This window comes from Rhinichthys klamathensis, unplaced genomic scaffold, assembly GCF_029890125.1.
Source record: "Rhinichthys klamathensis goyatoka isolate OS25496 unplaced genomic scaffold, OSU_Roscu_1.1 h1tg000114l_1, whole genome shotgun sequence".
NCBI lineage: Eukaryota > Metazoa > Chordata > Actinopteri > Cypriniformes > Leuciscidae > Rhinichthys > Rhinichthys klamathensis.
In genome coordinates this window covers 2,857,370-2,883,716 of record NW_026606651.1, presented here as the reverse complement: position 1 = coordinate 2,883,716, position 26,347 = coordinate 2,857,370, and the positions used below count along the sequence as shown (strand labels likewise).

The window sequence follows — 26,347 nt, the reverse complement described above, 5'->3', positions numbered from 1 at the left end:
TTAACTGCAATGGTTTGCAAAGATTCAAGTCATAAATTATAGGGAAACATTTTTATAAAAAAGTTAGTGATGGATATTAATGAAAATTCTTAGCCAAAAAACAAGATTTCTGAAGGATTTTTTGTCTTAAAAAAAGCCAAATCTACTCGACATATCTCACAATATTCACCATAATAATTAATTAAATCACCCGTAGGTGGCGGCAAGTCTTAAACGAGTCATTGAATTATTCATTCAACCGATTCGTCCAAACCAGCTGATTCCTTCACGAACGAAACACTGCTGTTTTGCTGGTAGACCCAACTGTTCTGCTTAGATTTTGTTGGCAAAATAGAGCAAAAAACAGTAAAAATTTACAATATTGTCTAAAATTTACAAATATTAACCCATTATTTTATTAAACCATTGTATAAAAGTAATTTACAACTGTGCTAATATTTGAGAAAACAGCACATTCTCTTGTAATATTGCTTAACTATATTATTTTATTAACACACAAAAAACAAAACAAGAACTTATACAGGCAGGGGCAAATCATATCTTGAATTCTGGGGGAATTTGTATTCATTTTGGTGCCATTCCCAATCTTGCATGATGACGTTATTTTACACCAACGCCAGGCTAGTTTACCTGGTGGGTTTTAATAGTGGTTTAATTTCATAACAGTGACAAACAATGTCAAAGTTTAGGGCAAATCCAGTACCTGGCTGTCACCAATAAAGGTCAGGAAGACGTTGATGTTATCCCACAAGGGGCAATGGCAGTAGAGCGTAGAACAGCACACAATAAGCTCATTTCAGACATAGCCAGATTAACACACATTAAAACAATGTCAGTCATAAATGGATCTCCAAAGGGTTATGCACTGTCATCGATTCTCTTCATACTTTATACAAATGAATATCGAAGTTTTCAGGATAACTGTCATGTCATTAAATATGCAGATGAAATCAGAAACAAAATCAGAAGTAGAAAATGTAAAAACATTTTATTGTTGACAGGAAATGGTACAAATACGTATTTACAAGAGCAGTACAGTGTTGGACGATTAGGATTTAATTGGTCACAGGAAAGAACTTTTAAAAGGCCACCAGGAAATAAAAGTGTGTGAACGTCAAGGCCCAGGTTTCCTCTTGGAGGACGGTTCACCCTCTCCCTCTTCTGCCTTGCGTTTCTGTGAGGAAAATGTCGAATTAAAAATCACATTCAGTTGCTAATAACACAGCCACGTCCAAGTGATCTGAGGGCGCGGGCGCTTCGGTCTGCGCAAGTGGCGGAAGTGATCTCTCGCGCGTGTACGTCACTCATTGTTTACACAGAGATTTCGGAAGTGTTACCTTTCACTGTGAAGATCTAAACATATTTAGATATACAGGAAATCGCAATGGAAGACAATTTCGATATATCAAAAAACAACGTTGAATTTTTTTCACAATGAGTGGCGAGAGATCACTTCCGGCGCTTGCGCAGACCGAAGCGCCCGCGCCCTCAGATCACTTGGACGTGGCTGTGGTTACAAGAGGTAAAAACTATATAAATACTGTTCGTTTTCTCACACAAACCGCTCGTTTCGTGTCTTAGGCCATCAATGTTTACTTACATTTACGAGTCATTAAATCATGTTTAATTTGGACTTCTCTGTGCATGCTCTTTGAGGTGGTGACCATAGACCTGCATTATATGACTGACAGACAAGAACGGTTTGACCTAAAAATATCAAAATTGAAACTACTGCGGAAACAAAGACACCAACATCTTGGATGCCCTTGAGGTAAGCTAAAACTTACCAAAAATTTATTTCAAAGTGAACTATCCCTTTAACTGAAACTCAGCGTATAGGCTACTAGCAAGCTCTTTCGTGCCATCTGAAACTCTTTTGGTCTTTTTCCTGTTGTGGCGGTTAGCAAACAGCATTGCATTGCCCCCATGCACGCCCCCTTTTGGTTTGGAGTGTGGATCACCTGTGACTGACCGTATGCACAGTAAAGTGAAGGTTCGGGACGAATACATGTACTGTTACACCCCTAGTGTTGACTGACTTGCGCATGGTTTGTCTTATTAAAGGGGTGGTTGATTATGATTTCACTTTTTTGACTTTAGTTAATGTGTAATGTTGCTGTTTGAGCATAACAAAAACATCTGCAAAGTCACGATGCTCAAAGTTTAAAGCAAAGGGAGATTTTTTTTTTTAAGAAATTGCTTTTTAAGGACTACAATAAACGTCTGGTAGGGACTACACGAGCTTCTTTCTGGGTTAGTGACATCACAAACCCTAAAATTTACATAAACCCCACCCCTGTGAATGCGATTTATAGATTATCAATGCCAGATTATGCTAATCAATGACTAGAAGATAACTACACATACGCTACATAAATTCATCAACTAACCATTCAGAAATCTACATGGTGTCACTGACTCCGGTTTGAACATAAAAGGCTAATTTAAAAAAAAAAATTCAGGACACAAGCTGTTGAAGCTCCGACACCTGTGCCAGGAGCAGCAGCTCATTTGCATTTTAAGGGACAGACACAAAAATGGTACGTTTTTGCTCACCTTCAAAAAGTGACAATTTGAATATGCTATATCAGGGTTTCCCCAGGTTTGATCACCCCAAATTTAAGACTTTAAGACCTTTTTAAGACCACTTTAATGAAAATTAAGACCTACATCGCACCCATTATGCAGCCGTAAAACACCAGATCAAATCCCAATAATGACTATTACTAACAAATGTTTTAATTAAAAATACATTTATTATAAAAAAGACTAATTTAACACCATGTTTTTGGTAAATTTCAAACATACATAACAATAAACAGATAAACTAACAGATAGACAGATTAGATAGGAGACAGGAGAGAGAGAGAGAGCAATAGACAAATATTAGAAAGAGAGAGAGCAATAGATAGATAGGAGAGCGAGAGAGAGGTAGATAGGAGAGAGAGTTTTCAGTACATCACAACAACATCAAATCACTTAGTAGCTACAAGTTTCTTAGCTCAACACCTTTGGCAACAATCTCTTCGTCTATATTCTTAAGCTCAGCCAGTTTGTCTTTGTGGCTCCTTCTGAAAGCGTTCGATTTTACAATAAGTTCAGTCATCTTGCTTCCTTTGTAGGTTACAGTTTGACAAGAGTTTAGGGTGCGACAAAAGCACAACGTTGTGTTTTATTGCGAGTGTAAACAAATAAGTAAACACTTTGCTGTTTGATGAACAAAATGACAGAGTATGTTTTTATGTTTCCACTGTTCGATCGCGCCCGCGCCACACACACAGTCCGATCGCGCCCGCGCCTCTCTCTCTCTCTCTCTCTCTCTCTCTCTCTCTCTCTCTCTCTCTCTCTCTCTCTCTCTCTCTCTCTCTCTCTCTCTCTCTCTCTCTCTCTCTCTCTCTCTCTCTCTCTCTCTCTCTCTCTCTCTCTCTCTCTCTCTCTCTCTCTCTCTCTCTCTCTCTCCTCTCTCTCTCTCTCTCTCTCTCTCTCTCTCTCTCTCTCTCTCTCTCTCTCTCTCTCTCTCTCTCTCTCTCTCTCTCTCTCTCTCTCACACACACACACACACACACACACACACACACACACACACAGTTCGATCCGTCTCTCTTTCTCTCTCGCTCTCTCACACACACACACATTTCGATCGCGCCTCTCTCTTTTTGCAAGGCGCACTGAATTCACGGGGATTTGTTGAAGTTGCATTAATAGTTGCGATCGCGACATCGCGAAATCCTGGAGGGACTGGTTTTTCCCCCCATTTCACCTTGCGTTGCAGTCTGGTTGACTTTGCATAAGGCTAGTATAATGAAATTTAAGACATTCGTTTAAAAAATTAAGACTTGACAATGGAATTTAAGACTTTTTAAGGCCTTAATTTAGGAACATGAAATTTAAGACCTTTTTAAGACTTTTAAGACCCCGCGGCTACCCTGTATATACAAATATCTGTTGGGTATCTTGAGCTAAAACTTCACATACACACTCTGGGGACATCAGAGACTTATTTTACATCTTGTGAAAAGGGCATTATACCACCCCTTTAAAAACAACACAGTCATATAAACATGAAAATGAATGATTTTGAATAAATGATTTTGGTGTTGTACCTTGGATGTTGCACTGCGCGTCTGTCGGTTTTCAGGGTTCATCGGCTGGTTTTCAGGATCAGGATTCATTGGCTGGTTTTCAGGATTCATTGGCTGGTTTTCAGGATTCATTGGACGGTTTTCAGGATTCATTGGCTGGTTTTCAGGGTTCATTGGACGGTTTTCAGGGTTCATTGGCTGGTTTTCAGGATTCATTGGCTGGTTTTCAGGGTTCATTGGCTGGTTTTCAGGATTCATCGGCTGGTTTTCTGGGTTCATCAGTTGGTTTGCAGTGTTTCTCATCTCGTCATCCTGTTACACAGACATTAGAATGATCTTTTTATATTGCAAAACAGTTTTTTATTGTATTTAAATCAACCACATTTTAAATATTTAAAGGTTGACAACTTTCAATACTAGTTAAATAATGATTTTCACTCAGAAATAGCTAGGATATTTCACAAATAATTACAAAGAAACTGCATGGAGCTAAACAAAATTTTTAAGTACAGAGACTGAATTAGTATTTTCTTGTAAAACAGTTTGTTTTATTTACAACCTGAAAAAAAATCTTTTTTTTTTTTTTTTTTTTTTACAGTAGTCGGAGTGTTTTTTCAGCACATACGTTCAACCACGGATGTTCCAGTGCATCTTCAACACTCAGACGCTTTTGAGGATCCACAACCAGCAGCTTCTTGATCAAATCTTTGGCTGAAAGTTAATACATAACATACTGTATGCTGTTAAGTTTAAATATTTCTGACAATATAAACTGATATAATATGCACACCATTTAACTATAACCATCCAGTTGTTAGTAGAGAGCAAAGACATTACCTTCGTTTGAAACCTTCTTCCACTGAGATGGGATGAAGCGATAAAGGCCGTTAATGATCTGCTCCCGCACAGACATGGTGGAGCACTCGGTGTTAAAGGGAGGATAACCACCCAAACTATGACAATAGAGATACACACAGCTTTAGAAATAAATATCATATTCATACAAGTTCAGATTATGGGCAGAAAATATACACATCTTTCAGGTTTTCTAAACGTATTGACCAATGAATTGACTTTCCCAATCATTCATGAATATCGTAAAAGTATTTATAGAGAATTCTGTAGATTTCTATTTGCATGCAAGTAAATAAATGGATTTAAAACAATTTCATCATTTACTTTCTTCCATATGACACAATAGGTGAATTCGGAGTATACCAAAAATGGTTGATTTTAATTATATTATTACTTTTTGAAAAAGTAACAATACAATTATTTAAAATAATTGTCCATACTACTAGTGTATTATATTGCAAGTGATCTGAAGCTATACAAACGTTTTTGTTGATCCATTTTGCTCACTGGAAATTTTTTACACATTCAAGAAAGAATCATTATTTTTTCAATTAATTTGATTCAATTACAACAGCTGGTCTGAATGATTTGTTCACAAATCAGACTGATCTGGTTTTCTAGTTAGATTTACTGACTCATTGATCCAGTTACAGCAATTATTATTTCACTAGAGATTAGGGCTGGTAGAAAATATGGCCAAAAATATTATCAAAATATTGTTTTCCATACGATATTGATATTTATCACGATATTCATTTGACATTGATGGAGAAGGAAATTCTTTTCCACATAGTTTTGACCTTGAATGAATGTAAACATGTAAACTTGTTTGTTCAAAATTAAACTCCACAGAGTAGCTACCTTTAAATTTAGGGCCCAATGAAATCCATTTTATTTTTCACCAAATTCGGTGTTTTCCATTTTATTTTTTGGGGATTCTGTGTTTTATGATTTAATACAAATTTATATAAACACTAACAATTTATTCAAGCTTTTAAAATGTTATCAAATTAAAGTATAGCAATTAATCCTTGCATTTTATTTATTTTTTGTCAAATAAGATGCAGCACAACAGAACTGTATAAAACATGGATGAAAAAATATCTTGGTTGTATGATATTCCTTTCAAATAATAATATTTGTATTACTTTGAGAAGTACATTTTAGTATATACATAACTTATATTCTGATACCTCAGACCGTTACCTCTGATAACAGATTACTCTAAATTATAATGTGGACTCATGCATTTTCAGTAAAGCTGCTTTGAAACGATGTGTATTGTGTAAAGCGCTATACAAATACATGTGAATTGAATAGAATATAGTATTGATATATTTCTCTCATCATTTCTCGAAGTAAAATCGAACTTTAATTTTGACCTCGAATTTTATTGCGATCTCGATATGATATAGTTTATCGCCCAGCTCTACTGGAGATAAAGATCTCAATCACAACTTAAATTTCAGTCGGTCCCTCATACAAAAGTCTAGTGTACCAGTCATATTGGCTATATTAATGATACTTTAACTTTTTTGAAACTTGACAGCCCCAGTCCTCATTCACTTTCATTATTTTTATTCCAAAAGAATGGACAGTATATCATCCACATATTTATATTTAACGTTTTGAGTCAAACAAAAAAAGACAAGTAAATGATGATTTTCTGTCATTTTTAGGTGAACTACTCCTTTAAGAACTTTTAAACTAATGCTGGATCCAACTGATTCATATTTAATCTCCACTAACCAGATGAACAGTAGGACACCCAGGCTCCAATAATCTACTGCTTTTGTATATCCTACAGTCGCAGCATGTGTGAACACCTCCGGGGCGAGATATGTGGGCGTCCCGCAGAGCGTCTTCATCAGCGAGGATTCCTCCAAAATCTTGGACTGATTAAAATCCGTAATCTGCAAAGCATTGAGAATTTGCATGCGTTGAGAAAGCCGGTTACCTCTGGTTCAGGAGTAATTCTGGGCATCCAGTTTGAACTAGAAAGGCAAAGGCTTGGCTGGACCTCTAAACATCAGAACTGCCACAGTTAAAGGAGAAGCCATGTCAGGAACTGGTAAACACACCTTAATCAAACAGATGTCGTCATGTGAAGTCAGCAGCACATTTTCAGGTTTGAGATCTCGATGAATGATCCCGTTGTTGTGGAGATACTGTGAGAATGAAATATAATGTGTTATTTTTAAACATTTTTCTTTCCATTTCACCTCTGCTCCAGCTTGTTTCCTAGTGTAGCTTTCTCATAAACCTGGCATTGTACACTATGAATATTGTTGGCTCTGTGACTAATTGCTTATGTTTCTCTAATGTAAGTTGCTTTGAATAAAAGTGTCTGCTAAACTCATAAAATGTTACATAATAATGAGATGTAAAACATTTTGAAACCCCACAGCCTTTAATAGCCTTTAGACAATAACGATTTTGAGACAAAAAAGTGAAATGTACCGAACAAACACATAATGCTCTACTGAGACATAGCATTCGGATTCTTTGGAAGGTAATGTTATTTTTAGTCAGTGATCCTGTATCACTCGTCTCTCCTTCTCATCTCACTAACGCGCCAGTGGGCGGGGCCAAATGTGTGATGATGTAGAAGTGGGCGTTGATCTGATTCTGCAGAGGCGGACTTTCATCGAACTATTAAGTCATAATGTGAAAAAAAAAAAAAAAAAAATCTTTTGAGTTCTGAAACTTACTGGATGTTTTTATAGTACAATGACCTCTTACATGTAAAAGATCAAGACATTTTTATTTCTCAATTCATGACCCCTTTAAAAAAATCTTATCGACCCAAAACCTTTGAATGGTAGTGTAGTTAGTAACCATTTAAACATTTAATACTACAAAGTTATCTTTCTACATTCGACATGTGTCAGTTGACTGATTTTAATCATTCGACCACCTATGGATATGTAGTGCTGGTTCATGCTTTGTTAATTTAAAAAACACTTTTAGAGATGGATGCCGTTTGAAGCATATCCCCCATAAAGACGTACCTCCACAGCCCTGAGCATCTGATAAAAGTAGAGTTTAGCGATATCTTCCTCCAGTTGTTTCATGGCCTTGATCTTGCCAAACAGCTCTCCTCCTTCAATACTATACACAGCACAGAGATAATGAAATTATTCATCAAAAAGAATGTGATTTGTTTTGCTGTCGTGCTTGATTGCAAATTGTGATGAACTTACAGTATATAGGGTTATACTGCAACTATAAAAAGTACAGAGATATGTGATGTTTAACAATAGACCATCTCTCAATAAATCATGTACTCATGTAAAGAGAAAACAAACAACGATTATTGAGCAAAATTATTAGCCTTAAGGTCTTTCTAAATAAAAAATAAAAAAAGGTAATTGCGACTTTATAAATCACAATTCTGACTTTTTTTCTCAGAATTGTTTATATCACAATTGGGATTTATAACTCGCAATTATATCTAAAAAAAAAAAAAAAAAAAAAAAAAAAAAATCTGTATAGCGAGAAACTTGCAATTTCTCACAATTCTGAGTTTATATCTCACAATTCAGAGGGAAAAAAGTCAGAATTGTGATTTATAAACTCGCAATTGCAAGAATAAAAAGAATTGTGAGATTTAAACTCAGATTGTGAGGAATTGCAAGTTTATATTTAGCAATTCGGATTTTTTTTTCTCTGAATTTTGAGATCAGAATTGTGAGTTATAAACTCGGAATTGCGAGAAAACGTCAGAATTTTCAGATACAAACTCACAATTACAAGAAAAAAGTCGGAATTGTGAGATAAACTTGGAATTGCAAGAGAAAAAGTAAGAATTGTGAGATATAAAATCGGAATTGTGAGAAAACATAAAAATTGTGAGACACAAACTCCATATTGCAAAAAAAAGAAAAGAAAATGGAAAATGAGAGATGTGAGATAGTCACAATTAATTTTATTTATTTATTCTGTGGCTGAAACAAGCATCCATAAATAATATGCAGTGCTTTGAAAAACTATTACCCTCTCGAGTACTTCACGACAAACTACTTTTAAAGGTATCTATTAATAAAATACAGGTAGAAATTATTTGACCAAGTAAATTCTACCAGCGAGTTCATGTTCCCAATTCTTCCATAATAAAACACAACAAGGACTTACTACTCCAGAACAATGTAGTAGGAATCTTCTGTCTGGTAGAAATCTTCTGTCTTGATCAGGCACGGCTGCAGGGGGGAGAAAATAATGAGATTTGTACAATAGCTCTGGAACATTTAAAAGACTCATTCATCATGACTTACATGATCAATTTTCTTTAAAATTTCAATTTCCCGTTCGGCATTCCGTGTTGCCGTCTGTGAAATGCAAACAGTACATTTTATAAATCAGGTATGGGCAAACTTAAACATGTGTACGACGACCAGAATATTAAACCATCGTTTTAAATCATGGATACACATCACCAAAGAGTTGAAATAGGATTCTCAAAATATTAAAATGTTATAAATTATAAACCAAAATCATATAGATTCTATAATTTTTATTAATACAGCAAAAACTAATTATTAACTTCAAATTAAAAAAAATATTTTATGTGTACAACTGTTACCCGCTTACATATACTCATATCACAGTCATATACAAGTTTGGTGTCAGTAAATGTTTTTATTTATTTATTAATACTTAATAAATTGATCAAAAGTGAACAAGTAAAGCCAATTATAAATGTACAAAAAATCTATTTCAAATAAATGCTGTACTTTATATTCATCAAAATGATCAGTTTACACAAAAATATTAAGCACAAACGTTATCAACATTGATAATAATAAGAAATGTTTCTTGAGCAGCAAATCAGGATATTAGAATGATTTCCGAAGGATACATAGGAAACTGCTATTTAAAACTGTAATAATATTTTATAAAATTAACTGTATTTTTGACCTGTAAGTAAAAAAAAAAGAAAAAAAAAGAAAAAAGAAACTTACCCCTATAAGGCATTACATTTATTATAATTTTTGTACAATTGCTTTAAAACAATGTGTATCGTAAAAAGCGCTATACAAATAATGTTCATATGCCAACAGTTTAGTGAATACAGCTGTTTCTTACCCCTATTGATGGAAAGTCATTTTTGTTGATAGTTTTCAGCGCAACTTTTTTACAGGTTTCCTTCTCAATGGCGAGCTTCACTTCACCACAGACGCCCCTGTCAGAAAATAGAATAGACTTTAATTGTCATTGTGCAGTATAACCATTCAACAAAATTTGCTTGTGCAACCTCTAATACTCACTTTCATACACACTCACACAATAAATAAAATAAGAAAAAAAAAAAAAAAAAAACATTAGCAGGGCATCCAACATTACACTGATGTCCCATTGCATAAAACACAAATCGAGACATATATTCTAAACCTGATATTGGCTACCACATTAAAACAATTATGTGAACAGCCAAACAAAACGAATAGATCTGAGCAATAAATCAGAACTGAACTGCAGAGGTTTGTTTCAAGTACAACAAACTGCAAAAAACAACAAAAATGTATGCAATAATTAAATAAAACAGTATTGTGCAGGAAGCTGCTGTTTATTCCTATCATATTATATATATATATACTAGGGCTGCACGATTTGGGCCAAAATGATAATCACGATTATTTTGATCAATATTGCGATCACGATTAATTATCACGATTATTTGTTGATTTTAACCAAAACAAATTTTATTGCCACATAGGCTAATTATAACTGCTTTCACATCCATATTGTGCTACATTTCTGCTAATGTATGTGTATCTAAATAAAATAGGTCCTCTTATTCACCAAAATTCAGTGCATCTCCTTAAAGAATAAAGAAAACAATAAAGAAAATGTAGCAGAACTTCAACAGGGCACTATTTTACATTTTACATTGTGTAAATCTATTTTAGGAAGCAAAATATAAACTTGCATTGTACCTGCATAATGGATGTGAATAAAACACGCAAAATATACAATCAATAAAAAAACAAATATTCCATAACAGAATGTAACCAAATGAGAACATTTCAAGGCAGAACTGCACTATGGAAGTTCGATTAATGGATGAAATTCAGAGTCATTGTTATTTGACGCTTAATAAATGTAAAATGTTGTGGTAGGCCTACAGTGTCAGTGATTAGTTGTGAAGTCTTACTGCATAAATTTAATCTATTTAATTCTCCATGTGAAAGTTTATGTGCTCAAATTATTTCTATTTGTTAAACAATAGGTCAAAACAAGACGTTTGTAGGACTGATTATTGGAGTCCATTAATCGAACTTCCATGCCTCTTATGTAAGGGTTAATGCCCGACGAGGTGTCCGTTGTCAGGTTTTAATGGACGACGGCGAGGTGTAAACCGGCCGACGCGCAGCGAGGTCCATTAAAACCTGACAACGGTCACCTCGAAGGGCATTAACCCGCTTATACCATGGTCACTTGCCAAATAAAACATTTTTAAAACATTAGTTTATATTTTAATTAGGCTAAATCTAGTTTTTTCAAATAATAACTTGCCTGACGATTTATTTAGCAACTTGAGATATTTATAGTCCGCTCAGCTTGTAGAACCCTTCAGGTTCAAAAATGCATTTTTTTTTTCATGAAACACAAAGGTAGGCATAGTTATTTTTTATTGCACATAAAACACTTTGTGTTACACTAGTCTACACTAACCACAGCCTCCGAAGCACCGCTGTAGGTCGACCCTCCGATGCTGGACTGGAGAGCCGTCAAATAAATGTCGGTGACAGGCCATCGATGCGAGAGCAGTCTGTGGGCTTACTGGGCTCCGTCAGTCCGTGAGAGACTGAAGATGAAATAACGAACGAAGTCGCTCATTATAGTAGGCTATGTAATATCTAACTAACGTTGACTGCCTGTTGCTATGGTTACTCACACAGCTGTTGTAGGCAGCGCATTTATTTATTAATTTCGAATGGTAAACAGGCAGTTTCACCAGAACTACTTTAGGTGTCCTCTATCACTTTTTAACGGACACCCTGCAGCCAATCAGAATCGAGTATTCACCCAGACCATGGTATAAATAGTAAATATATATATGTAGTATGTACCAATTTACTAATGCAATTTACTAATGCTCACACTCGGTCTCTCACGCGCACTGTCACTCAGTCTCTCTCGCGCGCGACACAATCGGTAGGCGCGCGCTGTTGCTCGCACGCAGACACACTCGCGGTCTCTCTCGTGCACTGTCCTCGTACGCAGACCGTAGGTCTCTCTCGCGCACCTGGGCTCATGGAGGCACGTGATCAGACACTGGTTTACGGTGCGCTAGATTGGCAAAAAAAAGCTTTCTGTGAACTGAATGACGCATTTAAAATATCGCTCGATCACGCGAATTTGATCGTGGGAAGCCAAAATCGTGATCGTGATTAAAATTCGATTAATCGTGCAGCCCTAATATATACACACTCACCTAAAGGATTATTACGAACACCATACTAATACTGTGTTTGACCCCCTTTCGCCTTCAGAACTGCCTTAATTCTACGTGGCATTGATTCAACAAGGTGCTGAAAGCATTCTTTAGAAATGTTGGCCCATATTGATAGGATAGCATCTTGCAGTTGATGGAGATTTGTGGGATGCACATCCAGGGCACGAAGCTCCCGTTCCACCACATCCCAAAGATGCTCTATTGGGTTGAGATCTGGTGACTGTGGGGGCCATTTTAGTACAGTGAACTCATTGTCATGTTCAAGAAACCAATTTGAAATGATTCGAGCTTTGTGACATGGTGGTGCATTATCCTGCTGGAAGTAGCCATCAGAGGATGGGTACATGGTGGCCATAAAGGGATGGACATGGTCAGAAACAATGCTCAGGTAGGCCGTGGCCTTTAAACGATGCCCAATTGGAACTAAGGGGCCTAAAGTGTGCCAAGAAAACATCCCCCACACCATTACACCACCACCACCAGCCTGCACAGTGGTAACAAGGCATGATCTATCCATGTTCTCATTCTGTTTACGCCAAATTCTGACTCTACCATCTGAAAATCCCAGTAACTGAGCAGATTGTGAAGTACTCAGACCGGCCCGTCTGGCACCAACAACCATGCCACGCTCAAAATTGCTTAAATCACCTTTCTTTCCCATTCTGACATTCAGTTTGGAGTTCAGGAGATTGTCTTGACCAGGACCACACCCCTAAATGCATTGAAGCAACTGCCATGTGATTGGTTGATTAGATAATTGCATAAATGAGAAATTGAACAGGTGTTCCTAATAATCCTTTAGGTGAGTGTATATATATATATATATATATATATATATATATATATATAAATATATAATTTAAAGGTTTATGAAAATCAAGTTCGCTTACATTCCAATCTTTCGTGCAATATGGTATTTTCTGCTGAACTCTAAAGGAAGGTTTGGTTGATCGTCCCCCATCTTATCTATGAACATAAAAACTGTGGAAAGAAAAAAAGACAATCAGAGTTCAGAATCATATCTAAGCACTTTTTAGATCTTGACAGTCAATATCAGAATTATCACTTTCATAAACTCCTGAAGAAATTCAACCAAGATGACGAACCTTGATGTTTTTGTTCTGCAAGGGCAATAACTGAGTTATTGATAAGAATTCGTTGCTTCCCTTGTCCTATTTTCTCATCGTCCACCCACGTGCCGTTACCGCTGAGGTCCTCGAGGTACACCAGATTATCATCCTGAAACAGCAGCAAAGTAAAACACAGACCACATGTTTAATCCGTAGTTATTTATGTTGCGCTGAATAACACCTGACTCCATCGTAGTAATGCACTATTCACAGTCAGCATTGATTCATTTGTTCAGCAAGTGAAATTGTCCCATAACAGGGAGTTTACAGAGATAAAGTAAGTAATATTTGGATCAATTGGCTGGCAGTGCTGGGTAGATTACTTACAAATTATAGTCCATTACTGAATACAATTTAAATAATGAAACCTGTAGTTAATCTATTGCATTACATCTCTTATGTTTGATTTGATGCATATGTTTTTATTGAATGATGTCACTGTTAATATTTGACTATATCATTTTTTTATATAAAACACTTTGCATATAGAGAACTGCATTTTATGCCTGAAAAGTGCTATATAAATAAAGTTTATTATTATTACACATTTTAGATAATATAACCGGACTACTTTTTGATTACTTTTGACCTAGCTTGTTCATTACATTTGAATAGGATAATCTTGTACCATACTGATATAAAAATACAAAAAAATCATGTTGAAAATTTGTTAACACCATGAAGTGCATAAAATATTACATTATGTCAGGGTTTTGGTGAAACGATTTAGTAAGTTGATGAAAAGGTATTAATAATTCAATTAATTATTAAAACACTAATGTAAAATTAAAAATGTAATTTTTTTTTTACAAAATAAAACAAAAAGTTGGTTAAAATGGTTAAAAACTCAAGTTTTCTGTGTAATTATATCCTATACGAACGTATATAAATAGACTGTTTTAGAAAGGAACATTTAAAAGATATTTTTTTTAGGGACAATCAATGAATTATACTGCCCTTTTGTGAATATTAAGTAATCAAGTTATCAATAAAAATTTAACTGTTGTCTGATTATGAGCATTTTAAAACATAATATAATCCAATTACAAGTATATAATCTTTGGAATCTGATTATGTAATCCAGATTACATGCAATCAGTTACAACCCAGCACTGTTGTCTTCTGTCTTTTTTAACACTAATAATAAAAAAACCTGGAACAATTTAAGAATATTCTGCATTTACATTTGAAGTACACATTCTGTCAAGAGAAAGTGGATAAAAACAAGTTAAATGAACAGCTTCTCAATGTTGGTCTTACCTTAAAAATCCTAAAGTGTTTCTTGCTGTATGATTTGTAATGTGTTGATTTTTTTAAAATGGAGTTCAAGAAAGCATAATCACATGTTCTATCCCTTCCAAATTTATACTGGTTTTCTGTGCAATCTGGAAAATATAAAAAAGAAGCCATATTCAGTGTTGTTATTGTTAACTAAAATGGTTAAAAAAACATTTCTTAAAGCTGCAGTCCGTAACTTTTTTTTTTGTTCAAAATTTACACAATTTATATAATGAGCGAGTACATCATGAATACATTTTCCAAACCGTGTTTTTTTGTCTTATCCGGAATCACTACGGTACACCTATAATAAGTGTTTATTTTTCAGACTCTTTTAGACCTGCGTGTTTTGTCATAGACATAAACAGAGGGAAGTAGCTCCGGCTACAATGTTCATCCGCAAGATGCATACAGTTTATTAAAGCTGCCGTCGGCAACATTTTTTTTTTATCATATTCAGTGAAATCGACACTATAATCCGACAGAACAACATAAATAAAGTGGTTTTAGAAAAAACCCGAGCTTCTAACTCCACCTGGAGCGTGTTTGCAAAAACCCACCGCTCCAGGATCATCGGGTCCAATCAGCGTAGGGGGGTGTGAGATCTGACTGTCAATCACAGATCGGGCACACGCCACCCCTCGCGCACGTTACAATCACATGCACACGCCTGAAGTTCGAGCAGTAACGAAGAGTGATGGCGGAAAATCAAGTAAGCTCATTTAGAGTATAAATGACGTTAGCAATTGCAATCTATCGGTAGATTAGCCAGGGCAGCATACCTCCAAATAATCCATGGTGTTGATGGATGCTGATGAGACGGCGCGTTCACAGATAACCTGGTGCACACGCACTGACGTTGATAGTGGGGGAGGGCCATGAGAGTTGTAAACATTCAAAATTTTGCCTAAGTCCACTCAATCTGCCAGACTTGCCGACTGCAGCTTTAACCGCTAGAGCGCCACAAGTTACGGAGTGTGGCTTTAATTGAAATAAAATCTAAATAACTGATGAAAAACTTAAACTTACAAAATCTAAATGAAAATTAGAAATGTCGCCTTGGCAACTAAGTGATACAAGTTAGTAACTTGCAGCTCCAAGGTGCAACCACTTCCACGTGGACTTCTAGGCGACTCTGTCAGCCGCCAGACCTTCGAGGGATGTTACTGGGATGCCACAGGCCTTCAGTATAAATTTCAGATGATCTACATTTTTTAGGGCGACCACAGTACGTAGTCCCTGCAGGGGCTCACCATACAGCAGCTGCAGTGGCATCCGGTCAGAGGACAATCTGATAACATGACGGACGCAGCACAGCGCTTCTAGTGCTTTGACATGGTGGCGATAGGGGGTCCAGGTTTCGCAGCCGTAAAAAATAGGTAAATTGCTTTGTACACTCCGATCTTGGTTGACAAGGCCAAAAGCACATAAAACAATACTAAAATGTTTTAAAGCGGCAATCCGTAACTTTTTTGGGTTAAAAATGAATCAAATTAAAATCAACATCGCTACAGTATATCGCTACAAAATCAATTATTGAGCAAGTACATCACCAATCATGGTTCAAAACGTTCCCCCTAAACGGATGCTACGTTAATTGCATTACATATTTTAAAATAATATTCTATATTTTAAATATTTTTGTGAGAGAAAAAAAGTCAGAATTGCGATTCGCAATTACCTTTTTTAGTTTTTGGGCGGAAACAAGCTTCCATAGTTTTTAATACCACTCTTTTTCTTCTCAAAAACACTTGTGACACTAAATAAAATGCTTTAAAATTCACGTTTGCTCGCTCCATAGCGCTCACATTATTCAGTTTCTTCAAGCAAGAACACGATACACTTAACTGAGCACATTGAATCCATGCACCAGGGGAATGATCCGGCCCCACACATGAGGCTGGGCTTCCTCCTGGTCTTCAGGAATAGATTGGAGTTCTTGTACAGGTAATGTATCCACAGAACTAAGCGTCCCTGATCCTGAGGAAGAGCCCTGGCTTGACGATGTTGGGCCGGATGAGGAGCTGGATCCAGGTTGGGATTGGGTTTGGGACTGGGACTGGCTCTGGGATTGGGATTGTGATTGACCACTGGGTCCAGGTTCGTCAGACATTATGTATTTAACTCTGGAAGAACAGACAGCAAAATGAACAAAATTTCAACAACAGTCTAAAACTCATATGCAGAGTATGATTAAAGCCCAAAAATTCACATAATTCTGCACAATATACATTGAACATGATAAGCGTTTCAAACAGTATAGCCATGTTACATTTTTGTCATCAACATGTTGCATGTGATTTCTAGTTGTTTGTGAATTGAAAAAGTATGTTTAATAGAATGACATGAGCACAAACAATTTCTGACAATTTAATATTTTTTATCCGAGCATAAAATTCACAAAAGAAATTGACATGACTTGTTCAGGCCTAGAATTGTTTTTAAAATGTTCTGATATTTCCAGGTTTCCTATGACACAGATATGTGAACTGTATACAGTAAATACTAATTACTACTATACTAGTGTGCGATTTTGAACATATCCAGGTCATTTTGCAGTGCTTCAATGGCTTGAGAAGGTTTGTTGTAGCATATTTTGTTTTATATTCTAGTTATAACAGATCATACAAAGAACATCAAACAAACACACTTTTTACTTACACTAATCCCATTTACTAGAGTGCTTTTAAGGTGTTCAATGCACCACACTTTTCAATTTCACATGTTTTCAACTAATGACCCTTCCATAAAACCCAAATGTGAAAGTGCATACATTTTACAAGCAACAATTTCACCGATAACTTAGAAATTGGCTCTAAATTATATTCCAATTAATTTCTCTGCAAATAATGTATTTAATACGTTGCCTTTAAAATATAACAATCATTTCTCCTTTAATGCAGGAGAGTACCTGGAATTTAATCAAGGTGAAATGATTGACACATTATTGAAAGATGTTCATTAATAATGTGCTTTGAAGGAAATTAACTGCTTTAACGTCATGTGACCTTTCAGAGTTCAATATCTGAAAGACTTTAGGTCGGACTAATTTCATGCACCACCGACTCTCATGCAATCAAATTAAACTTGGTAAAGAAACAGATTGATGAGCCAAGGAAAATAAACAATACTTATGTATTTACTGCGGATAAAGTCACTTTGCTGGTTCAAATGTGCATTACTCTATGAAAGCACGCGGATACAGTGCAAATAAGAACTGCACTGTAACGGAGGCACGAGCGATAGAGGAAACTAACTGCTTATTTTCAGAAGAAATATTCATTAATAGAGCATCCATGTGTCCGTCATTTCATCTAATTTTGCTTTTCATTTCTTATCGCAATGCATACCTTAATCAAGTCCTCTTTTTAAAAGTATCAAAGTTGCAGAAGTGGGTTATGCAGGCCGCGTGAGCTGCTCATCAAATCTGCCGGGAAAAGCCACTCACTTCCATCCATGAACTTCCCATAACATCATTCCGCCAATCAGAAACGAGAGTAAAGGCTCATGGGAAATGCGGTTTATAAAACATTCCAACATTCGATTAAAATAAAGTACACATACAAGGGTACCTTAGTAGATATAATTCAGAATAGGTAACATTTAGAAATATAGATGAAAATATAAGAAAATAAACGCAACAACGTCCATCGTAAAACAAATAGGGTGCAAAAAGGGTTTACCACACCTTCTCAAATAAAATGTATATTTGAATTTTACTTACTATATTCTAATGTGGAAGGGAAAATTAATCTTTGAGTTAACGAAATCTTTGAGTTAATAAATCTTTATTTTAAAGCATGTTTTTTTTATCTTGTCATAAAATGACTCATCACAGATCCTGTCTCATCCTAGCAATTACAGTCATTACTCACAGATAACTACAAAAAATGAATATAATACAATAAGGTCGCTTAAATTCGACGAAGCGGTTTAAAATTACAAACTTTTATTTTGACAAATGATTGCTGTTCATGACAGGAAGTAGCGCAATATTATATATTGGCCCCGGCCCGTTTACTCTCTGTGTTAACCATGATAACTCTATGCAGGCTCCGATTTCTGTCAACATCTTTCGGATTTAATCACGCACACAAATGTATATCAGACGGACACCGTCTTAACATTGTCGTACAGTCGTGTTTTGCTCCAGAAAGAGCGACCAGCTCTTACAGTAAAGACGTTAATCACTGGAATGCAGTTAAAGGAAGTTTGCATCTGAAATCATTCAGCACTGTTACACTCAACAGACTCTGTTGGAACTGCGGATCTTCAGCTGCATTATTTTTCTGTTCCTCCTGTAATGCGATCCAACCTGCTGATGACAAGACTAATTATTTTGACATTTTGAATAGGTGAGTAAACTTGTGATTTAGTTTATACATTTTTGTTATAGTAACAATGCATCACTTATGGAGTCATTGTTGCTTATTCTCTGTCTTCTTGGTTTTGAACTTCCAAAAAGTTGCTTTCTTTATTTACTTTCATTCCTCAAAATGCATAACATTGTTGTCATATAATGTACTGTATATGATGTAACGTTAGCTGCTAGTAGTTGATAATTACACTGATTCAGAACTGTACAGATACAGATTTTGGTTTCAGAGCTTTAGACTAGAAAATGTCATTGTATTTCAACTTAATTATAGTTCACATCCTGACATATATGTAACTGAACATATTTGTCTTTTCTCAGTGAGCAAACATTTTCTTTGGACACCCAAAAACTTCAGAAAAGATACTTGGAGCTGCAAAGATCTCTTCATCCTGACAACTTTGGCCAGAAATCATTGGTAATGGACTATATTCAGGGCTTGACATTGACATGGCGTGTAACACAGTCACTCCTACGAGACACTTTGGCGGGTTGAATTTTATATATAATATACACAGTTTTCAATTGTAGTCTTTTAAAAAGGCATCTGAAATAATAAACTAAGTGCAATAGTGTTGTCAAAAATATTTTTCAATACATATCAATACTGAAATATCTAAAACGCTTCCAATACTAATTTTCCGCAGAACAAATACATGTTACCAGCTGGACTTTCTCTCTCTCTCATCTCTCATCTCTCCATAATTTTACTCATCCCCGCAGATTCTGTGCTCACACCCAAAGTGCAGCACATAAAGCCAACTCTCAGTACTAAAAGTTCTTTTTCTCTTCTTATTGCGCTGAAACAGTCAAATACACATAAAATAATGTCAAAATGCGGGTCTTGGCAAGTATGCCAAGTAAACACGTTTTAAGTAAATGTAAACAGTTGAGAAATAAAACGCATGTGTAACAGTATAATGGATCTGGGTCAGGTCTTAAAGTGACAGCAGCCTAATATACCTGCTGCCAAATTATGAGATAATATAAAAAATATCTATATGTTGTTTTTTTCCCATTGTATCGATGTCAAAATTGTGGCCAGAGAAAATGCTGAGTGGCTAGTAACTTTGGAAAACCACTCATAGAAAAGATTTAACCTTTTATGAGGAACATTTGAACCTTTTATTTTTCAGCTTTTTTGTACTTTTTTTCCTATTGAATATTTCAAACAAAAAAATATTTATTTATACTAATTTATACTATGCATTTATACACTGATGAGCCAAAATATTACCATGATCTCCTGCCTAATATGCCATTGGTCCCTCTGCGTGCTGCCAAAACAGCGCCGACCTGCCGAGGTCTGGACTCTACAAGACCTCTGAAGGTGTCCTGTGGTTTCTGGCACCAAGATGTTAGCAGCAGATCCTTCAAGTCCTGTAGGTTTTAAAGTGAAGCAGCCGTGGTTCGAACTTGTTGGTCCAGCACATCCCACAGATGCTCAATTGGATTGAGATCTGGGGAAATTAGGGCAACACCTTGACCTCCTGATCATGTTCCTCAAACCATTCCTGAACAATGTGTGCAGTGTGGCAGGGTGCGTTATCCTGCGGTAAGAGCCCACTTCCATAAGGCAACACCATTGTCATGAAGGGTGTACCTGGTCTGCAACAATGTTTAGGTAGGTGGCCTGTGTCAAATTTCTATATGCAGTGAGGTTGTGATACATCTTCCCATTAAAATAATGTGACTTCTGCCACAGTAAACCATCTGTTGGCTCAGACCAAACGGGATAGTCTTCGTTGCACTTGTGTCGCCGTACCAACACCCTGTCGTCGGTTTGTGGTTTGTCCCTCTTCGACCACTGTTGGTAAATTCTCACCACTGCTGACCGGGAGCAACACACAAGCCTTGCTGTTTCAGACATACTCTGACCCAGTCGCCTTCTCATAACAATTTGGCCCCTGTCAAAGTCGCTCAGATCTTTATTCCTGCATCTAACAAGTTGTTTACGTGAACGGATTGTTTGCTTACCATGTAATCTACCCAGACCTTAATATGTGGCCTTGTTAGGAGATGATCAACGTCACCTGTGACTGGTGTTACGTTCAGAGACGTATTATTATTATCATAGTGTTTTGGCTCATCTATATATGTGCATATGTGTATATACACACACACACACACACACACACACACACACACACTCATTCAAGTTTTTTCTTTCTCTCTTTTTTGAAAGAAATTAATACTTTTATTTAGGAAGACAAAAATTAAATTGATCAAAAGTGACAGTAAAAATTGATGAAATGTTACAAAAGATTTCCATTTCAACTAGAAAAAACTTTCTTTTGAAAAAAAAAACATATCACAGTTTCCACAAAAATATTAAGCAGCAACTCTTTTCAACATTGATAATAAGAAATGTTTCTTGAGCATCAAATGAGCATATTAGGATATATATACACATACACACACACATATATATATATATACATATATACACTCAGCTAAAGGATTATTAGGAACACCATACTAATACTATGTTTGACCCCCTTTCGCCTTCAGAACTGCCTTTATTCTACGTGGCATTGATTCAACAAGATGCTGAAAGCATTCTTTAGAAATGTTTGAGTTGATGGAGATTTGTGGGATGCACATCCAGGGCACGAAGCTCCCGTTCCACCACATCCCAAAGATGCTCTATTGGGTTGAGATTTGGTGACTGTGGGGGCCATTTTAGTACAGTGAACTCATTGTCATGTACAAGAAACCAATTTGAAATGATTCGAATTTCGAGCTTCGTGACATGGTGCATTATCCTGCTGGAAGTAGCCATCAGAGGATGGGTACATGGTGGCCATAAAGGGATGGACATGGTCAGAAACAATGCTCAGGTAGGCCGTGGCATTTAAACAATGCCCAATTGGCACTAAGGGGCCTAAAGTGTGCCAAGAAAACATCCCCCACACCATTACACCACCACCACCAGCCTGCACAGTGGTAACAAGGCATGATGGATCCATGTTCTCATTCTGTTTACGCCAAATTCTGACTCTACCATCTGAAAATCCCAGTAACTGAGCAGATTGTGAAATACTCAGACCGGCCCGTCTAGCACCAACAACCATGCCACGCTCAAAATTGCTTAAATCACCTTTCTTTCCCATTCTGACATTCAGTTTGGAGTTCAGGCGATTGTCTTGACCAGGACCACACCCCTAAATGCATTGAAGCAACTGCCATGTGATTGGTTGATTAGATAATTGCATTAATGAGAAATTGAACAGGTGTTCCTAATAATCCTTTAGGTGAGTGTATACACACACACACACACACACACACACACATATATATATATATATATATATATATATATATACAGTATATGATATCTGATATATATATAAATTAGTTTTTTTTTAATTCCCATTGTTGTTAATGGTGATTCTCAATTATTTTTTATTTAAATGAGCAGAAATGAATGATAATCACTATGATGAACATGTTAGATTCACCTTCTAACTATTTTCTTTAGAAACGTTACTATCACACTCTGTAACCAATGTCCAGGTCTATTTTGCTCAGATAAAAGGTATACAGCACATCATTGTTCATATAAGGCAGGCAGCAGACAGTTGTGATTGGTTCATGCTTTGCGTGTCCGGTTGGGTCTCCTGACAGCAACAGCAAGCCGGATGTGGATTCTCCAGGCTTTGGCAACTCTGACAGCTGAAAATGTTTCTCATCTGCAAGTCATTTCTTTCTTTTCTCACCTCGTATTTCACCTGACGAATCCCATCACAGCTCAGACCCTCTGCGTCTGCCCACACAGCGAGATCCTTCAGGGAAAAAAAACCCACACAATTATCAGCATTGCTGGGGTTTCTCTTTTTGACAATTCTCCTCATTCCCAAGAGGAAATCCTTACCACAAACAAAGAACATGTCATGATGATATCTTAAAATGAATGTGACGATAGCACATAATTATATAACGCTTGGAAAAGTTAGAAAACTTGGGCTGAGGATGACTATATGAGTATAAGTATTTTTTATTGTACCACACATCCTTTGTTACTCCATAAAATCACAATATTCTTTAAGTTGCTTTATACTTTGGAGCTTTGTGTATTTGTGCGATTTGTGCCTTTAGGGGCTGTTGAAATTGTTTTTGTAGCTCATAAGAAGAACGACTTTAATTTGGAATGACTTTGTGGTCTGATCCTATTTACAGAAAGAGCAGGAATATTCAGAAGAACAATCAGCACTGGTGAACAAAGCCTACAGAACCCTGCAGAAACCTCTGAGTCGGGCCGTCTACATGGTAAATATTTTTTTTTAGTAAATATTCGTTGTGTTTATGGCATCCGTAGGTCGTATACTGGCCCAAAAAATATTTGGACACATAAGCTACACTTAAATTGAATCTAATATGTACATTTTATAAGAAGAAATTTAAAGGAAATACCCAAGCATACTCAAACAATGGATATACTGTTCAATATGAATATATTGTGACACTTAAATATTTGTGAATCATTTATATATATATATATATATATATATATATATATATATATATATATATATATATAAGATATTATCTATATAATCTATATATTTTTTTTGCACAAAATGATAAGGAAAAGTGTGGTAGAGAGAAAAGCTCCTGCAGTGCAAATTACATTTCCTACTTGTATTTGATATATTAGAATCAAATACAATAACATTAAAAAAAAAATTGGAATAGTTCACCCATAAGACTTTTATTCATCTTTGCAAGACAAATGAAGATATTTTTAAAGAAATCTGAGAGATTTCTGCCCCTCCATTGAGAGTCGATTCACCCAAAACTCTGACGGTTCAAAACGTTCATAAAGAGATCACAAAAGAAATCCATTTGAATCAAACCATTTAATCCAAGTCTTCTGAAAAGACATGATCACTTTATATGATGAACAGCACCCAAATATGGTAAACAAAAGCTCAAGCATGCTTGCTTGATGTGTGATCAATTAATCGCATCTAACATAAAAGTCTGTGTTTACATAATATGTGTGTCTATATATTTCTGCGTGTACGCGTGTCTGTGTATTACACACACACACACACACACACACACACACACACACATATATATATATTTTTTTATAAATATATTTGTGTCTATATACAGTATACACAAACACACATTTGTAATGTGTGTAATATATATAATATATATATAAATATAATAATACACATACACATATATTATGTAAACCAGACTTTTATGTAAGATGCGATTAATCGATTTTACAGCCCTATTACGCAGCACGTTTGAGTCTTCAAAGTTTTGTTCTCATGTGTCAAGCAAGTACGGTTGAGCTTCTGTTTACCGTATTTTAGTGCTTTATAGCTGTATCTGAAATCACACACTTCCCTACTTTATAGTAGGGGAAAAACAGTATGTGACAAAAGTAGTATGTTCAAATTCGCTGTACTCATAAAACAATAAGCAAAAAGTACCCAGATGACCTACTTCTTCCATTGAGATTCTGAAGTATGGACACTTTACTATCCCATCAGGCCACGGGAGAGGATTTGTGAATGTACGGTGAATCACAGTAAAGTGACGTAACTGATGCTGGTAGGTCACATGATAATGACAGCATGGCGGATGTACTACATCTTGATTATATTCATACTGCGCACATTTTAGCGGTCGTGAAGTAATTACTTATTCAAAATAAGCACCTACTCAAGCGAGTATGCTATTTTAGATGCAGCCTATGTATGTTTGCTAATCGATGTTTAAATGTGTATCAAAGCCTAAATTCAATCTGTTCATTAAATAAAGCGATCATGTCTCTTCAGAAGACTTGGATTAAACCGCATATGGATTCAATTTTATGAATGTCATTAGAATTTTGGGTGAATAGAGTTTCAATGGAGGGACAGAAATCTCTCAGATTTCATTGTGTTTTGAGATAAATGAAAGTCTCACGGGTTTGGAACGACGCGAGGGTGAGTGTCCCAACTAACCCAAATATTGTTGCCATTTTCTATATTCACAGAAAAGTGAATTCAGTTTATCAGTGTATGCTATCTGGAAAAACATGCGCCCTATGTATGCAGTTTCTATGACTATTGAATCTAATATTGTAGTCTGTTATGACTGCTGCCAAGAGGCCGTAGTGCTGTTTGAGTCGCGCTTTACCCTCTGTAACCTGCATGTTCTGCTCCAGCTGGAGCTGCAAGGGGTTTTGCTGGAGGAGGGAACGGACGCCACCGCGGACCCCGCGTTTCTCCTAGAGGTCATGGAGATTAACGAGAGCCTCGCAGAGACGCGGAGCCAGGACGAGGTCCATGCCATCGGGCAGTCGGTGCGAGGTGTGTAGGCCAGAAAGAAAAGCTCCAACCGGAAGTGACTGCTGAAATGTTGCTCTGCACCCACTCATGTTTATGTGACCGTTTGCTGCCCTAGATTCATTCCATCCGAAAGTTCAAGGTTCTGTGGTTTTATGCTTAAACATTGTGGTTGTCGGACTTGTTTGTGAAAGGATGGTAGCACTTCTGCTGTTTTTTTGATAGTGTGTTTTACTTCTTTTCTCCAGAGAAACTGAAAGGCTTGATTGAACAGATGAATTCATCCCTAAACAAAGGTATTTTTCACTCTTTCTTTTCATGACCTCCCAAATTTGACAGAAATACACCGCATGCGAGTGGAAAATAGCTTGTTTTTGTGTTCGCCTCACGAGCCTCTTTTTCTCAGGGGATCTGCTGACCGCCAAAGGGCTTTTAGCCCAAATGAAGTACTTCACAAATATAGAGGAAAAGGTAAAAGACAGAATTACTGAGGTTTGCTGAGGGAAAATTGTAAACAATATGCAATTGTAATCCATCTGACACAGCTCAGTGAGAGATTTCACGCTTGTACTCTGAAGATTTTATAAAAATATTTATTGTTATTAGTACGAATTGTTGGATTATTATTGGTTACTGAATAAAGTACATTTATTTTAATCTTCTGTCAATTTTTATTGTGTTAGCAACAATAATAAGCCCTGTCCGTAGCACTTATCTTAGTACTTTGGGTAATCCCAACCCTATGGCCCTGTTTACACCTGGTATTAAGAAGCGTTTTGGTCGATCGGATCACAAGTAGCCGGCGCTAAATACAGGTGTAAACAGGGTCTAAAACGTTTTGAGCTTGTCTTCCAGAGGTAGTCGAAAATATATTC

At 36.3% G+C, this 26,347-nt stretch overlaps 2 protein-coding genes across 2 annotated transcripts; one reads left to right on the top strand and one right to left on the bottom strand.

The window, feature by feature from the left end:
• Window positions 1-969: 969 nt before the first annotated feature.
• Window positions 970-18,280, bottom strand: chek2 (checkpoint kinase 2). Its single transcript, XM_056254778.1, has 16 exons — window positions 18,155-18,280; window positions 16,653-16,930; window positions 14,787-14,911; window positions 13,503-13,635; window positions 13,287-13,377; window positions 10,023-10,119; window positions 9,212-9,265; window positions 9,072-9,136; window positions 7,949-8,048; window positions 7,019-7,105; window positions 6,687-6,850; window positions 4,920-5,035; window positions 4,708-4,793; window positions 4,353-4,394; window positions 4,104-4,157; window positions 970-1,174 (listed from the first exon to the last, which is right to left on the bottom strand). Exons 2-16 carry the CDS (start codon window positions 16,915-16,917, stop codon window positions 1,115-1,117), a joined length of 1,539 nt encoding a protein of 512 aa, XP_056110753.1. The 5' UTR covers window positions 16,918-16,930; window positions 18,155-18,280; the 3' UTR covers window positions 970-1,114.
• Window positions 18,281-18,821: 541 nt separating this feature from the next.
• On the top strand, window positions 18,822-26,129 carry hscb (HscB mitochondrial iron-sulfur cluster cochaperone). Its single transcript, XM_056254774.1, has 6 exons — window positions 18,822-19,159; window positions 19,501-19,597; window positions 23,359-23,448; window positions 25,352-25,496; window positions 25,721-25,768; window positions 25,879-26,129. Exons 1-6 carry the CDS (start codon window positions 18,840-18,842, stop codon window positions 25,971-25,973), a joined length of 795 nt encoding a protein of 264 aa, XP_056110749.1. The 5' UTR covers window positions 18,822-18,839; the 3' UTR covers window positions 25,974-26,129.
• Window positions 26,130-26,347: the final 218 nt, after the last annotated feature.